The 18,224-nt window shown below is 41.2% G+C and overlaps 1 protein-coding gene across 1 annotated transcript; it reads right to left on the bottom strand.

Moving 5' to 3' along the window:
• Positions 1-808: 808 nt before the first annotated feature.
• Positions 809-14,346, bottom strand: LOC138613569 (DNA-binding protein RFX7). Its single transcript, XM_069687278.1, has 10 exons — positions 13,996-14,346; positions 11,636-11,669; positions 9,677-9,769; positions 9,250-9,281; positions 9,037-9,159; positions 8,819-8,935; positions 7,859-7,943; positions 7,558-7,765; positions 7,075-7,370; positions 809-6,986 (listed from the first exon to the last, which is right to left on the bottom strand). Exons 1-10 carry the CDS (start codon positions 14,121-14,123, stop codon positions 3,609-3,611), a joined length of 4,494 nt encoding a protein of 1,497 aa, XP_069543379.1. The 5' UTR covers positions 14,124-14,346; the 3' UTR covers positions 809-3,608.
• Between the last annotated feature and the right edge of the window lie 3,878 nt (positions 14,347-18,224).

Below are 18,224 nucleotides of genomic sequence, written 5' to 3' on the forward strand. Positions count from 1 at the left end.
TTTTAGTTTATTGGTCATTGAAGGTTTTTAACAAATTTACTGACACTGTGTTTGAGTGTTGAAACAACAGTACCAACATGTATCAGTTGGCTTAGATGACTAATATTTGAACTTCACTCTCATAAAAACCTCAACTTATTATTTTAGGTGATGTGAAGAGAAGATATAAGTGGGTCAAATGAACTATATTGCAGTCTCAATGCATCTTTAGTTTAACATTCTCTGGATATTGATATGTTGTATACTAACAGGAAACATGATCCTGTATTGCCTGTGAAATCTGTCGACTCATCTTGCCAAATGTTGTGGTGTGTAGGTGGAGGCTACGGGCTCCACATGGCTAAAGGTTAGGCTGTTTGGCCATGATCAATAGGGTTAAGGTCATTAACATGTTATGAATATGGGGAGGCCCTGGGAAAGCAGAGCAGAGGAGGACCACACTGGGCTCTGATTGGCTGGAGCTTGTCACTAGGAGAGGCCACCCCCCCCCCACTGACCTAAGAGGTCATTTAAAGAGCTGATGACCTCTAACCTCATGCCAAGAGGGTGATGGAGAGGTTTTCAGTTTGCATCGATTTGATTGCTAAAATATTAAAAAGTGTGGTGTTTAACCAAAAGCAAATAAACATCAGTGATGTCATGTTTGCAAAAATCAGTATAATCATGTCACAGGCTGGGGACAGTCTCATAAAATCTTCTCATTTTTAAATTGAAATAGAAAGTGTACTAATAAGTCTAATGATTTAAAGGGCCTTTTTTTAACTGCAGATAAATAGAAATAAAATGCATTATCCTCAGCACATTCTTTAAAAAAGTTTATTGGCTTTTAAAACCACTTTAAAAATCTCACCAGTGAGTACTTTCCATTGAAAAAAGAAACAACGCGTTTGCAATATTAACAAGCTACTGTACATTAAGCAGTACACCAGACAACACCACAGAGGAGGGTTTTTTTCTACTGGTAGAAATGGACAAGATAGTCAAACAGAGTTGGTTCTGGGTCAGTCAAAGGTAAAGAATCAGAGTCACTGCTTGATGGAGCTCCTGTACTCACAAAGAGGTGCATTTCCTTCATTCAAATTCAAATATCAGTGCCTTATTGTTAAAGAAAAAAATTAAGAATTTTCTTCACAAATGCATTTTGCAAAAGAAGAATATGTAAAATCAACGGAAAAAAACAGTCATCAACATTACATATAGAACAACATTAACTTAGTAAACAGAACACAACAAAAGTAATGTAACTCATGAAACTAGCACTGCCAGTCTGGTTAACAGAACCTGCCCAAATCACAGATGACAGTGGTTACCAAGAATACAGAGTACAACAGAAGTCATCACACATGCGTGCGTACAATCATTTATCAACATAATGAGCATGTAGGTTTTAAAAGGTTATTTAACTTTTTTCCCTCAATGCTTTATATTCTCATGTATGAGAATGAGTAAGAAATGTGTATCTCACTGAGATTAATGCACATTTTGCTACAAGACAATTAGTCATTTTCTTAATTTCCCTACTCATCTTGTCATATAAAATATTTTTTCATTTTTTTGTGGGCATCCATCATTATATTTGTCCATAAAGATATGGCAAAGCCATGTGTCATAAAAATTTAGTGCAATAATGTGAACCTCCAAAGTTTGTTGAAACATGAGTAATTGTTTTTTTTCCAGTGTCTGCTGAAAGGCTTTGAGCACAATGTCTGTCACAGAGATGTTTGCAACCAGCTAACAGTATCACAACTTTTTTTTTCTTAATATACCATGCTATTGATCCTGCTCAAAGCACACATCACTTCCGCAACTGCAGAGACCTATTATCTTTGAATAGAAAAGAAGTAAAATAAAATCAGCAAGCGAGACCAGACAGCATTACTTTTACGACACATTGAGCCAGAAATGTAACACACAACATACAGTATCTTGCCGACTATAGATCAGTTAAGCTTTTTTTTCTTTTAAATGGCACATACTTAACTAGAATAATGGCCATAATATAGTGTCTTGATACATCAAATTTCTATGTATCTATCCTATTTACAGATGGAGCTTAAACATGACTTATACAACATTGACAATAGCCAAAAACTCAAGCAAGCATCCTACTGTATCACATAGCCTACCTGGCTAGCAGTGATGGTTTCAACATGCTTTCAGGTCCATCGTTACCTATAAAACATAGGACAGTGACCATTTCACAAATTTACATACTGTACATAAGATTTATGCAACTTAATCGTTTTTGTCAAATGCAATAAAACTCTTTTATATCTCCGAGGCTGCCCGTTTCCCGTTGCTGTTAATGTTAACTAGGAGTGTCTCTATGTGTAATAATCTCTTATGTTATTCAAACAGAGCATCTTTGGTATGGAAATAAGGCTGGATTCTTCACAAACACAACTATTTCAATTCTTCTTTATCTCTTGATGACTTCAAAACACACGTGTCCGCCTCTAGCCTTCTATGTAACTAAGCCTTCTCCATACCATTGATATTCTTATCCAAGCTGGGAGTATATAGCATGCCAAAAAAAAACTCATGACTGAAAGTGTGCCTGCCATGGTTTTCATGAAATGACAGCCTATCAAATTCCTCTAAATCCATCACTGATAAGGGCACACACAGTGTAGTCTTTAGCCTATACAATACTCATCTATATTGTAACACTGCAAAACAAAAACAAGAAGAAATAGTACTGAAAAGATCAGAGTAACAGCTGCCTTGATATGATGAAGCTCTGGATGGTTCCGAAGATTCTCAACGTTTTACTATGTACAGTCTCTCTAAAGATGGCATAAGGCCTTGGACTTTGGGAATAAGGCAGCCAGTTGTTGATTCCTTTCGATGTATAGTCCACAAAGTGGCCTGAATTCCCATCTTCTCCCTACTGATTCATCTACTCCCTTTATAAGATATTAAACAGTACAAGAAGTATAGGCTTTAAGAAAATTTCCCTCTTGGACAATGCTCAGATGTGAATCAGTCTTCCACTGATTTGGTATATGATAAAGTATAAAGATTATGTCATAAATTCAGCACCTGGCAGCAGAAGATGCTACCCTTTTTAATATTCAGATATGGCAGGCAAATGTACTACAACTATCATGTGCATATACTATGATCCCAATATTGTCTCCATTTGGTTGAACTTGAACTGCACACACTGAAAATGGTATACAACAGCATACGTTTTTTGGTCTTTTGTGCCAAATTTCCTACCCATCTCGCTTGTTCGTTAAATACAAATATTGCATTATTGATTTGATTATAACATGGAAGATTATGTTTCTCTTAAATGTCCAAACCTGCTCTTTGCAAGTGCATGCTGCCACCAAGTACTCACACTTTTGAACTTGAAATGCCTACATTTCTAATTTCAGATGAGGGAGGAAAGTGGTTAGGTACTTAAACTCCAGGTAACAAATGAGAAAGGAGAGAAGTAACTAAACATCAGTAGGAGAGATTTTCTGGTAAGCCTGGCACTTTAAACTGAACGATGGCAAAGTCCAGACAAATCCCAACAAACTATAGTTTAAAAACAGATATACTACATACGCACCAAACAAACAACAGAGAACAGAAATCATACACAATAAAAGATAACATTAGCCCAGCATCTCTACTGTAGTAGGCTGGTCTTTGCTTTCTAGCCAGTCAAAACCAGAGTTCACAGTATCACTGCATATCTGCTGAAAAAGCGGGTCGTTCTTCAGTTCTTCCAGTGTTGAGTCTTCATATTGTTCCTGCTGCTGATTGGGGTCAAACAGCAGGTTGGTGTCCAATGTGTTAAGGTCAGTGATGCTACTGGACAGATCTGAGGTCAGTCTGATGTCATTTGAGAAGTCGGACGCCACAGCGTTGAGCTCCGAAGCTACCTGACCCACCAACTGGGAACTGGGGTTAAGGCCATCATCCCCCAACAGGTCCTTGACAGTGTTGTTGAAATCCAGCTGTTGTTGCTCGTCCTCCACCTCCTGCTGCTGTGTGCTCTGGAGGAGGAGCTGTGGTTGTGTTTGCACGGGATTCTCCTGGAGCTGCTGCTGCTGCTGTTGCTGGTCTTGCTCACCAGAACCTGCTTGTGCTTGGCCATCCCCAGTGGAGAAACTCACCTGTTCTCCACTCCCAGTGGTGAGGTAGCCATGCTGCTGGAGCTCAAAGGCAGCAGGGCTGGAGCTAACAGGAGCTAACTGAGTCTGGTGAGCAGTTCCTCCAGCAAAGCCAGGAGTAGTCTCCAGGATCTGTGTGAGATTCATACGGGCTGTGTAGTTAGAGGGGAGGTTGTTTATACCTAGGCCACGGACAGAATCATCGCCATCTGCCTCCATCTTGCTGAGAAGAACATTGGTGATTTTGGCGGTGTTGCTCTGACCCTGCACGGGCAGCATCTCGCTCTGCATCATGATGTTCAGAGGGACAGATTGACTACGCTGGACCATGCTGTGGACAGAGCTGACCGTCTGGTTGTTGGACAGGATACTGAGCACCTCGGAGGTGATGGGGGAGTTAAAGGGCGAAATCACAGCTCGGGTGGTGGCGGTGGAGGTTGTATTCGTGGTGGTGGTGGTTAGAGGGTTGGTGTTGCCACTGAAGTTTCTCTGGCGCACAGCGGGGCTAACACTGCGGCAACGGAAAGTGCTGGACGCAGATGAGGTTGATGCCTTGTTGTCTAATGGGGCAGGCACAGCAAAACTCTCCTGTTTCGTGGGTGTTGTTACACCGGTTACCAGCGGATGTTGCTGCTGCTGCTGCTGTTGCTGCTGCACTGGAGAAATGGGGGTCAAACGGCCAAAGTGAGCCCCATCCTGTCTTGATTGAGCCTGAAAGGCCTGGCCGGGAATCGCAAAGGCATGTGGCTTACGAAACTGGTCATCTACAAGGTCTTGATAGCTGGGCAGAATGCCGATGCTGTGGTTGGACAAAGGACCTGCAGAGCTGCTGTTGTAGCGGTTGTTGATCCACTCCAGTTTGGCCTTGTCAGGGTGTGTCGCCATTGGCCTCTGCATGGGCTTGACAGGGCTGCTGGAAACAATACTGGCGTCGTGATAGCCCGTGATGCTTGAGTTGATGGGAGTGAATGCGAAAGGGTTCCTGCACTCTACGGGACTTGGGGGGACGCTGCTGCTGCAGTTGGACAGCGGCGTGCTGATGGGAGTGTGGCGACCCATGGCTCCATCTACGGGGGTGATGGTAGCCATGCGGGAACAGGGGCTCTCCCTCGTCATGCTGTGTCCAAGTGTCATTTCAGAGGTGGGGGTGGGTGTTGGGGTCGGAGTCGGTGTTGGAGTGGGAGTTTGGACAGGAGTGGTACTACTGTGAGCAGAGTGGTAGAAGGTAGTTCCAGCCTGGTGAGCATTTAGGATAGAACCTTGATTGCTGGCTGACTGGCCTTGTAAAGACACTTCAACACAGCTACCAAAGAGACCCTTCAGCTTCATCTGCTCCTCCATTTGGACCAGCTCCTCCACGATGCTATCCTGGGTCATGTCGTCGTCATTGAACGGGAAGTAGTCCATACTGGGCTGAGAACCTGCAAAGTCAACCATCTCCTGCGTGAGGGTGAGCTGGCCTGAGGCCTCAGGGGGTTGAGCTATAATGGAAAGTTGGTCAGTAGGGGCTTGTTTGTGTTCTGCTGGTATCTGCTGAGCAAACGCCTGCTTACGAAGCTCGTCAAGCTGTCCCTCCTCCCATATTGTGCTCTTTAATTCGCTCATCACAGAGGCTGCATGTGCTCCTGAGTTGGGTGGTATGGCGTGAGGGTCCCCAGTGATCTGCTGAAGCAACACCTGATCGGATGTGTTGCTTCCAGCTGCTCCAGTGCTGGTATCAGTGCTGAGGGAATGGTCTTCCTGCTTTACCACCAAGGCTTGGGGTTTGACAACAGTCTGGGAGCCCTTGGTGTGTGTGATAGGCGAATCGGAGAGTGCAAGGATCTGTGTGGGCCCTATGGTTGTGTGTTTCACAGTCACTTTGCAGGGGGCACTCTCTGGTCGGGCAGGGGTTCCTGGTCTGGGGAGCCTCTTCACTGCAGCACTGACTCCAGGCTTGGGATTGTCAACTATAGCCAGAGGCTGCTGGGAGATAAACACCCTCTTCACAGGAATCACATGGGAATCCCCGCTTGGGCCTGTGCGCTTCCTGGGGCTCTTGGCATCTGAGAAGGGATCCTTCGATGTAGGAGTAACAGCAGAGGAGCCATTGGATGAAGTGTTGCCATTGGGGTTCTGATTATCAACAGTCAAGTACAAAGTACTGTCATGGCAGTTACTGTTATTGCTGTCCTGAGTCCCAGCTACAGTTACTGAGATGGGAGGGGACGTGGAGTCACTTTTTATCCTTGTCCCTTTGTCCAGTGCTGGAGAACACTTAACCAGGAAGCTTGGTTCACTGGCAGCCCTGAACTTCGACACTCTCTCGTCTTTGGCCCCAACAGCAGTTTTATCTGTGCCGGGGGTGGGGTTGTTGTCACTTCCAGGTTCAGACACCATTTTGGTGTCAGTGGAGAGGGTTGTGGTGGAGACTAGGGCATTGTGTCTGATTGCAGGAGACTGAGGGGCAGCCAAGCTCCCGCCGTGTAGCTGCAGGGAATCGTCCAAAGCAGCTGTGGTATTCACACCTGCCGAGGCGGGACGCACAGTCGTACTGCTGCTGCTCGGAGCCAGAGCAATCGCCGTCATCTTCACCACGTTGACCGAGCTTACGTGGGGAGTGGGCATCACAGTTTTAATGGGGCTGTTAGTGATGAGTAGGGTGGGGGGTGAGCGCAGCGTGATGGCACTGGTGGCAGAGGGCTTAGGCAGGATTTGGGCGTACCGTGTGCCATGTCGTGCCAGGCGGTCACCCACAGGACTGGCTGAGATGTTCTGGGGAGCTTTAGGAGACTGTTTAAGAGACTGAGTGACCACTTGGAAGTTCACAGGCAACACCTTTCCCTCTGCTGTCCCCACAGGGCTGGGCGAGGTCATTAACTGCCTGGTTCTCTGTACCTAGGAGAAGAACAGTGAAATAATAAAATTACATTCAAACACATTTCTCAAAACGATATTGGTCAGTTGAAAAAATTCAGCCACATACCGTGACTGGGCTGGGAACGGCTGCTACTACAATGCCTATGGTGGGCTGCGGTGAAAGCAGAGCAGGGCTGCCACAGGGGATGGTGGGTCCGGGGGTACTGGCCTCCGTTCTCTTGATCTGGGCCTCATTGGGTAGGGGCGAGTGGAGCTTCTGCTCCTGCTGCTTCTTCTGGATCTTGCGCTGCAGTTGCTGCTTTGCATCAACAGAGGGCGAGGGCAGGGTCTTCACCTGGGGCTGGAAAGAGTTCGCCTCAGCTGTGGGCACAAATGCAGAGGCCGGAGTTGGCGTCTTCATTCCTATAAAGAGGAGAGACATTCAAAGAATTGTTAAGCAAGTATACAGTTAGGAAGAGCATTTCTAACCGTGTGAGGCCAGCAGCAGCAGTTTGAGCATTTTTGACATTAAGTACCACACAACAACAACAACACACACAAACAGACCATGGTGAACATAACACAGCACCAAATCAGAAGACATCTTTACCTGTGGGTGTTCCGGTCATAACAGTGAGTGCAGCCATGGACTTGGTACCGATGTAGTGGCTATTGAGCAGGAAGCGGGCCAGGTCCTCCACGTTGTCAAACTGACGACTCAGAACCTTTTGGGCCCACTCACACACCAGTCCACAGGCTGCAGATCTCATTTCATCTTCAGCGCTAGGCGACTGGCCCGTCGACTCCATCAGTTCACACTGCAGTCAGATGGAGGAGAGCAGCAGGTGGATGAACATTATATTGTCTATATAACAAACTTGATAGATATTTACTTAATGCCTTTAACTTACCCCATCACCAGATTTCTGCAGGTCCAGGTTGGGTAAGGACGGCATGTGAACAAAAGCTTTCTTCCTTAACCCGCTGTAACAGTATGTGAGAAGGAGTCAAGGTATCCATAATGTTTAGATTCTGGCTATTAAAATGTACACAATAGGCCTTTTTAACTTAAAATTATTTTGTGTCTATTCTGTTCCTCCAATCCTTTTCTGGGTAGAAGTCACCTTCCGGAAAATGTGTCAGAAATTTGACATTTGAAAAACAGCTCAAGGCCAAAAACAGCTTTTAAGCTCTATGCAAAGAATTCCCTTTTAATCTGCCTGCACCGGTCCTCAGATGGTGATGGTTTACATATATTTTGGGTGGAATATTTTTAGTAGTCTTTAGCAACTTAAGACTTTTAAACTTTCCATTATTTTAGCTCACAGTTTCTCAATGGTACAATGTTTAGATCTTAAGCATCTTCCTCTGTATTATTCACATTAGTCAAAATAGCCTGCCAAAAGGCCTTAGCTGTTGATGGGAAATAACAAAACAAAGATTCTCCAGCTTGTGTTAAAGTAGAGCCCTTAATTCACACTGTAAGCAATATGGGTGACATCATCAGCTCCTTTCTTTAAAAAATAAAGTTGTCAACAACAAAACTATATTTAGCTAAAACGGTGCAATAAATCAATGTGCAGGCAATTTGATTTGCTAAGATTGTGATTACATTGCGAGAACAACGGACTAAATGAGCCGAGAGGTTTAAGACTCTGTTTAAAGCTACTTAAAATTTTAGGGTAGAAATGTGCCATGAATTGGCGATATGATAGCTTATTATGGTAGCTAAATGGCACTTCTACATGCGATCCACTAACAGCGTCCACGAACGGTCTCATGGTTTCAAAAAGGTGTAGGCAGAATAAGTGAAGGTAAACGCAGACAAATAAGAGCATGAGAAGACAGAGCTCATGAGAATTAAAGGATATTTGGATTTGCCTCTCATGCCCAGTCGACGTGCCTTCATGTTAGGAAAGACATTCTTCATGATCTTTCCAAAGTCTGCTGCACTCAGTGGATTGTAGCCAAGATTGTCACAATAGCTCCTGCAAGAGAAGAGGATCCAGCATAAGATTTAAAGGTATTACACCCTGTATATGATGCATAGTCATGTTCCCCTTCACCTCCCCCGATCCCAAACACTCACTTGTATTCATCATACACCTCTTGCTTTGGGAGGGAAGTCTCTGGGTGCTCTTCTAGGTGATTCCGTATCCAGTTGAATGCATACATCTGTTGAGTACGGCTTGACGACATGGAACTCTGATCACTGAAATTGGTACATAGGAGAAATAAATTTGGTGAGGCAGTGTCCTTGACTTGTATGCATCATTTCTTGTAATTACAGAAACTTTAATACCATAATCCAGGAGTGGAGGACCCCCTCTCATTCTCAGTCCAAATGGGTAGAATTGGGGGGTTGGGGTGATGAATAGATATGGGGAAACAAATGAAACACAGACAGCTAGGTATAGCAAAAGTCTACACAGATCAGTGGTTTGCTTTATAATGATAATCAATCATACAGCTGAAAAATGAATGATAATACCATATGAAGGAAAAAAAACTTCCAAAAACATCACAAAGCAGAAAATAATAACTTTATTTTTAGGAGCCTAAACTGTGTCTGCCTAAAAGCCAGCGGATAGTGACTCGCATTTTTGCACAAGCAATGAGACAACAGTGCCAATAATGTAATGATAGCCATAACAAAGCAGCCGTGTGTGTGAGAGACAAAGTAAAGGCTTCAGAGCAAAGTGGAAAAGTCGGGTAAAGTGTGTGTCTGCGACATACCTTTTGTCATTGCCACTGCTGGGACCAGAAGGCAACTTCAGGTAGAGGTAGAGTTTTTCGATGTCTGTAAACTTCTCAACATCTTGCTGTAAAAAGAAAAGTAACGTAAAGATTATTCAGATAAAATGAGGAAATCTATAAATGTGTGTTTCATGACATTAACATCAAATGGAGAAGAAAGACATGGTGACATTGGTAGAGAGATAAAGATCCGATTTCAGGCCTGAATATTAGGCCTTCACATGTGAACTAGCAGTGGACAAATAGATATATGAATACAGACAATTTAAGCCATTTGGCTTTCAGTTTAGCGTTAATTTAAAATACCACACAAGCATGACACATAACCTCCTTCCTATCGATCGCACCCCAACTGCTTTTCAATTGGTTTAAAAGACTGGATTCATCTCACCTTCTCATTTTCTATTTGCCTCTTTGTTGCCAGGGTAACCAATACTTGAATGAATGAGGTGAGAGCTGTCAGCCAATCAGCAGAGAATGAAGACGCTATTTACTACACTCCATTGTTACAAGCACAGAGTGAGTTACCTGGCTCAGTCCTTCTCGGCTTGGTTTCATCTTTATCTTTTGCAAAACCCTCTTAAATGTTTATTTAAATGTTCAAACATGGCATTTAGGACCGGTATGAGAATGCAAACCGGTAACACAGGCAACCTCAGATGTTTGATTTCATCAACATGATTATCATTACCAGCATCACGTCTGAGATACAGAAAATATCTTGTCAAACCATCCATGCAGGCACCACCTGCATATTACAAGTTCCCTTTCAAAACAAAAGCATGATAACAGACCAAACATTTAAACACCAGGATCCAAGGCCATCATGTTTACCACTGCTTTGAATTGTTCCCACACTGGTCGTTCTCATTCTCTCTATTTTTTTATTTCATCAATACATGCAGGAAATATGAAGTATTTGGATGGAGTTAAATATTAAAATAAATGTAATTTAAGGTTTGGGAAATTTGATGATACTGTGGGATAATTTGTCAAGAGATTTTGCCAAGCAGTTATATGACCTTTCAGGGCTAAAACTAAAAAATATTTTCATAATTGATTAATCCTGACTGTTTTCAGGAAGAATCCATGATTCATCTAAAATGTCAAAATATTTTGAAAAATTCTGATCCCAGTTTTCAACAGACCAATGTGATGTCTCTAACGAACAGTCCCAAAACCCAAACAGTCTTAATTAAGAACTATATATTACAAATAATAATCCTTACATTCAAGAACTTGGATCCAGAAAAACTCCTACATGTTCCTACATGACTGATTTTGTCTCCTAACATTTACATGAAATAAAGAGCTAAAAGGTGGATATTCTATTCAGGAGTTGTAATAAGGGACCAAACCTGGCTGCTGAAATCTGTCAAACACCAGACAAACTTTTTAATATTAAAATTCAGACTTTTAACTGTCTGTTTTTTTCATGAGTAACAAAAATGTATGCAGCTTCATCACGTAGCTTTGAAGTCACCGACATGGCTTTGTTGCTGAATACCAGACATGGGAGATTCCAGCTCAGATATATTAAGGACAAAATGTGCATGGATAAATGGAGACCTTTTACATGTTAACATGGCAGAGATAAAAAACTCACATTTTACACATTACACACATTAAAAGCTGACGGATCTACATGTTTCTACAGGCCAATATCTTGTAGACTAACTAAAAAAATAACTCAGTAAAGCACAAACACTGTCATAACATCTATTTCTTCTTCTTTCAGAGTAATTTATAGACGGTAAGAAAATAAGCCGTAAACATGAAACATACATTCATTAATCCTTTCTGAACAAAAGCTAAGCTGCACACCTTTTCTCACGAGGGACCAATTAACAGCTACATTTATGTGACCCTCTCATGTTAAATTGGTAATGAAGACTTTAAAAAAATAAAGACATTTTGATACGGATACTCACCAATATGCTGTCCACTTTTGATTGTACAGATTTGCTACAATGAGAAAGAAAACAGAAGGAAGAAATGTAAATAAAAAAAGGACACTGAAACATGCAGGATCTTTATATTATTTCAACTACATTTGTTTTGTATTTCTCATCCCTGTTCTCCTTTTCTCATATTGTATACATTTAAAAAAAGAAACAAGACAACAGGATGAGTCTCTATATGATCTCATGAAGGAAATGTATTGATACTTATGTAGTTTCTGAATAACCTAATATGACAGTACAAAATCTTTTGTAAATCATTTGTGATTGAAATCAAGAGAATTTACATTTGTTATAAAGACAAACTGAGATATAGTGCTGTACAGTGGCTGCTTCCCATTTTACACATTTGATATGTTTAATTTAAAATGGATTTAATGTTGTATGTGGTGGCCACCAATCTACAAACAATATCCACGTACTTTTTAAAAATGTATTAGAACATGTAAATCTCTCATTTACATAAAAACGTAGACCCTGTATTCAGAACTTTGAGGCAACTTGGCTGCTTCAGTCTTTAATTCAGGCAGGTTGAATAGGGAGCGTCTGCCATCTTTAGGTCTCTTTAGGTCGAGCTTCAGCTGGGCTGTTCAGAAATGACTAAATGCATCCCAGAGAAACTCTGAATGTGACCCGAGTGATCGGATCTTAACGCATCCTTAATGCGTCTTAGGTGTTTTTACACCTGTACTTAAGGCTATCCACTTGCGATGAGATCACTCAGGACACATGTGAATACCAGGTGTAAACAGGGCCAAAGTCTTCTCTTCCAAAGCCAATACAGCCTTGTTTGTCTGTATGCTCCATAATACACCCATTGGTAAACAAACTGTGTTGATGTGTTATGAGAACATTTTTATTCAGTTTATTTTGTACATGGCTGCATTTATTTATTTGTGTATTATCTTACTTCTGACAAGTATCCCCCTTCCTACAGCTTAGAAGAACCTTCGCAGCACAGGACTGCCACCACTCTGCTTTACTGTAATAATAATAGCCAGAGGATGAGCAGGACTAAGTACCTGTTCTCAGAAGCACCTGTGATCTTTGTCACCTCCCTCATTATGACCCTTCCTGCCTGGTTAAAGAGTTTAGTCATTCAGAGCTTTACATGTTTTTATACCTTCACCCAAATGTCTGCCTCATCACCAATTGATCAATAACAATCACAGGGAGTAGCTTGGATTGTTTTTTGGTTGGAAAGCCAGGCCTCCATTACTCATTGCAGTATGAAAAGCACAGATGTTAGAAATAACATCATTGATGACTCTGTTCTATTGAAGTGCTCCAGTGCTGGTGCCTGTGACTCTGTGTCTGCATGCAAAACACCATGATACTGTAAGTAAATCAGCTAAATGGAATTTAGCCATGAACACCTGTTTTTTCCAGGTGTGGGATTCTCTCGGGCACAATATAGATAAAATATTTGAAGTTGATCATTTAGACTAACAAATAAAAGTGCAGATGCTGAATGTCCTGCACGGTTTAGGTTTTAGAACTTAAAAAGGAATTTCAGACACAGCCCTAGGACATCACATGGATATTCAAAGCAGGTTTACCAACGAAAATCCTGAATACATGTGCAAATGAGAGATTTCATTATTTAAAATTAAATCATCTATACCAAACACCTCCAAAAACATGATTTCACTTGGTCATTGTGTGTTGTTTTGAGTACAAGAGCATTAAATCCATTTCAATGTGAATAAATACAGTGTGCAAAAGGCAAGGAGGTCTGCATTCCTTCTAAACCTCTGCAGGTATCGCAGTATCAGATAATAAAATTACAGGTTATTCAATGCATTTAATCACAGTTTACTGCATGCTCATCGGTATTCAAAATGTAATAACTGAGCTTTAATCACTTCCAAAGCCACTGTCAAAACTACACAAAAACTATATTTTTTACAGACGAGTGTCTCCTTTTATCATTAACAGCATTAAATCAGTGTGAGCCTGTCCCTGTGGAGCTGTCTGATTTGACACCTGTCATCCTGAGCATCAGCACAACCGCTGGATTCGGTGTCATCTATCACATGGCCTCCTCTTGCTCGATGCTACTGATTAAAGCTGCTGCTGCTGTTAGTAACCCGACGTTAAAGATGTTATTAATGCACATACAGGTAGCAGACAGCGTAGCTTTGCTCACTGCTATCGTGTTTCCGTTAAACATCAACGGCTAGCACGGGAGCATTCGGGTTATTTTCAGCCGCTTTGTGCAGCACACACAGCCTCCCTGCCACTCCAGAAGCTAGATACGCTAATTATGAGGCTACGGCTAGCGAAAAAGGACAGTGTGGCTGCATCTCGAAGACCATTTCCATCCTTACCAAATTGAATTCTTTATTTTGAACTGTAACGCGTTAGCCTCGGGCCCCTGGAGTCCTGGCACCAACGCTGGAAGAGAGCCTAATCCCGAGGCAGGCTTCTGACCAGGTTGTTGTTGATCATCAGCCATCACGATGGAGGGGTGGTGGGGGAGCTTTAACAAGTAGGCCTCATCCCCGGCTGTGCACTGCACCGGACCCACCGCTGCTGGAGCGGCTCAGGCAGCTAGGACAGCCCGCTGAATCCGCCACAGAGCATGGCTACAAACGCTGTGATGTGACCCTCAAGAAACACAAAACTAAACCAAAAAAAACATCCGGGAGTACAAAAGGCATTTCGCAGAGGTCTCTCCGCTGCCGCAAATAGCACGCCTGCAGCAGCCAGCAGCAGCTACAGACGAGCTGCTTGCGTCAAGCTACGCGCAGGTGGTACGCGACAGCCCGGAAGTACAGGGGGATTTTTACCTTCGACATAAAAGCATGACGTTTTCTAATCAGGTTTATTGCAAAGTAGTTTGACTGATACACATTTGCCCTGATATCATTGTAAATCATTTATTTTCTAATTACAGGCTAAAAATAATCTCCCTCGGGATTCCCAGCGGCTCACCTGGTACAGTTAGACCATGTAAGGTTGAGTCCTTATTGCAGCAGCACTGGATTCAGTTCCAACCCAGGCCTTTTTTGGCATGTCATCCCCCTCTCTCTATTCTCTGTCGTTCCTATCTTCAGATACCACTGTCCAATATAAGCAAAACTAAATCTTTAAATAATCAATTAACAATGAATTGATAGACAGAATGGTCTTTTAGCAAGCAGAATAAAAACAAAACTCAAACTGGGTGTCAACCTAAATTACAATCCTTTTAGTACAGAATACCCTCTTTTTGTTTCCACAGTGTTTTCTGGATAACACAAAAAGGCTGTAATTATGGGAGATTGTATTTCTCGAAATCTTGCGGCCAAAGCCAAATATCATCTAACATAGTGCCAGGTTAGGATGTTCACCAAGTCCAGATAAAGCACATAAAGATAAAGATATATTTTGTAGTTGATTGAAGCTTTACAAATTTGAGAAAAAAACAAACTTTGTATCCTTTTATAGACAAAATAATTAATCAGTTATCAAAAAAATATATCTGATTAATTTATAATGAAGATAATCATGGGTTTAAAAGTCCTTGTATCGTATGTACCCTGACAAGATGGGTGAACAAAATAATCTTTAAGATGGATCATTACGCCAAATAGAGAGAACACATTCTTAATGAATTCATACTTTTCCTGTTCAATAAAAGACTTGTTCATGTCATTTTTAAGTTTTAATTAGAAAATCCTTCCGGGGATTTTAGTTTGTGTTTTCTGTAACTTGACGCTGGTCTGTGTGCTGTAGTTCCGCTGTCAGACTGCAGGGGCGCTGCTGCAGGAAGCTGTTTGATCAGATAGTGACAATGACGGGTAAACAGCCAGGATGATATCACTTCTACATGTAAACCGGTCATTTACAAACGTGTGTGTTGATCTCGAAATGCTCCGATATGTTTCTATCGACTGAATATCTGATCAGAGTCCCGGTGACGAAACAGCAAGCAGACAGATTGTTCCAAGATGTTTCTGTGCTCATCACACAGCTTACTATTTTCTCCTTCGGCTGAAATCTGAGACACAGCTGGCGGAAAAAAAATAACCTGAGAGCATGAATTGAATGGAGACTGTCTCGACCAGATATAAATATATCCTTTACTTATGTCAGTGAAACTGCTCTTAATGACACATAGGCCTATTTTACACATGTACAGTACATTTGCTCAAAATTATTGTTTTTGACCTTCAAATAATTAATAATGATACATTCATAAATGCTTTTAAGGACATTCATGTGATATTTCAGAGAAATAAAGCCACCAGGTCAAGAAAAACAAGACCTGAATATATTTTTTCCAGCATGACTTATTTTATGCTGCCATCTGATGGTGGAAACAGGTAATGTTACTACACTGAAACATACTGAAAGACAGCATTAGACGCTGGCACACTTGGGAAAGGCATGCACTGTGTACAAGTATACAGTAACTTTAAACCTCTTAAGTTAAGAATAACAAGACAAAAGGCAATTTTATTATTTTATTTTATTTAATTTATTTGTTTATTTAATGGTGTATGAATTTAAAAAAACTTCAAATTACAGTTTGAAAGATATATCTCAGTGTTACCTGGTTGTGTGTGTTGCGATGTCTCTGCAGTATGAAGGGGAAAACAAGTTCAGTTCACTTTGCAATCAGCAACAGGCTTAAGTGATGATGTCACCTCGGTCACCTCATGCACAGTTGCATGACCTGCTCACAAACTGAGAAGACGCCAATTACTCATGTTTTTCTGTTGTAACAGAAATATATGAACAATATTAATGTTTCAGTTTATACCATGATTGGTAAAAACATTGTCTGTAACTTGCCATGACACAATGTAACAGTACAAGATTATTTCTTGTCTAGTTGTATTGAGACAAGTGTATTATTACGTATCCTGATGCACCATATGGCAGCATTTATAGTATAAGGCAATTTGCCAATGGGCCTTAAAATACATACAACTCTTCAACATCTACGTAAGAGACAGAGCAAAACACAAAGTGAAAAAATGTATACTAACATTAAGAACACAAAACCCACTTTGTGAAAGAGTACCTTATGTTTCTGTTGTGTGTTTCATGTGTTACTCAGCCTGTAACTTTAAGTGGAACCACAAGATCACTGAGAACCTGACCGTCCTGATAGTGTAGACATTTGTAGACAGGTTTAAAATAATCAGATTGAATCAAATGTTTAAAACTAAACGTTTTTCATTTGACGATAAGAAGACACAAGATTATTCAAAATATGCGTAATATTTACATTTTGAGTTTAATTGGACCCCTAACTATTTTTGAATGAGGTAAATATATTTGGTCATCAAAAAAGTTGTTTTTACTTTAATGATTTAAGGACTTGTTACAAGGACGCTGGATGCATGAAAAATTGTATCACAGTATAAATGTTCCCCTAATCAGTATTTACTGTTCCTAATCCATAAAATGTTTAACTTTGTGCTTAAAATGAACTAAAATGATAAATAAAAAGTATATAAGAGAATGGTGGTTAATTTCAGCAAATCTCACAGGTGTCACTCACTATGCTGATGATACTGTTCTTGTAGTTTAAACACGATACAAATTTTATATATTTTTATTGTGGTTGTGTACTTTCTCCTATAAGTAAGACATTTTGGAATAAAGCGTATTACAAGACATACATATTTGATTTACACGCGCTATAATACCCTTAACTTCGGCTGAATGCATCAGATTTAACCTCTGGTATGTCAATGGTTACTGTTTTGCAAAAGGTTGAATAATCAATTAATCAATATATTTCCATAGCAACAAATCACAACAAAAGTTATGTTATGACACTTTACATGTAGATCACTTCAAGAATGTACTCTTTGTAATATCATCTAAACCAGTGATTCTCAACTGATCTAGCCTCAGGACCCACCACCACCACATCCGGCAAATTGCGACCCAAATTTCAGAAGTTTTTCACTTAATCTATCTATTTAATGAAAAATTGTGCAGATTGGACCTGAGATGGAATAAAACACTACAGTAAGTCAACATCACAAAACACTACAGTATAATGGTCAACCAACTGCTACTACACTTCTACTGCACACACATAATAGGGAACCCATGTCCTTCAAAATAAAAGCCCAGCATAGACTTTTTGCCACAACTTGTTTTTTCATGCACACCTCTGCGACCAACTGAAAACACCTCCTCGACCCACTTCTGGGTCCCGACCCACCAGTTGAGAACCACGGATCTAGACCAACCATTAATCCACCAATGACTTCCTTAACAGGCAGAAACTACGAGCAGAACCAGACTCAGTGGTGAACAGCCATCTGCCTTGAACAGTTGAGTTGAGGGAGAGAGACAGAGGGAGAAAGAGAGATGGATAGAGAGAGAGAGACTGACATACAGACAGCAACAAAAATTTTAACAATGCCAACTATTGTTGCATGACTAGGGGCTGGTCCAAGGAAGGACTGAGCCAGGCCTAACTATAAGAACCGTTTTAAGCCTACTTTTAAAAGCAGAGAGTGTGACTGCCTCACGGACGCTGACGGTAGATGATACCACAGAAGAGGTGTCTGATAATTAAAGGCTGTTTGCAATGTCTAGGCCTGTA

Source organism: Semicossyphus pulcher, unplaced genomic scaffold (genome assembly GCF_022749685.1).
Source record: "Semicossyphus pulcher isolate SPU_LCO1_2020_fin unplaced genomic scaffold, fSemPul1.0.p SCAF_8, whole genome shotgun sequence".
In the NCBI taxonomy this organism is placed as follows: Eukaryota; Metazoa; Chordata; class Actinopteri; order Labriformes; family Labridae; genus Semicossyphus; species Semicossyphus pulcher.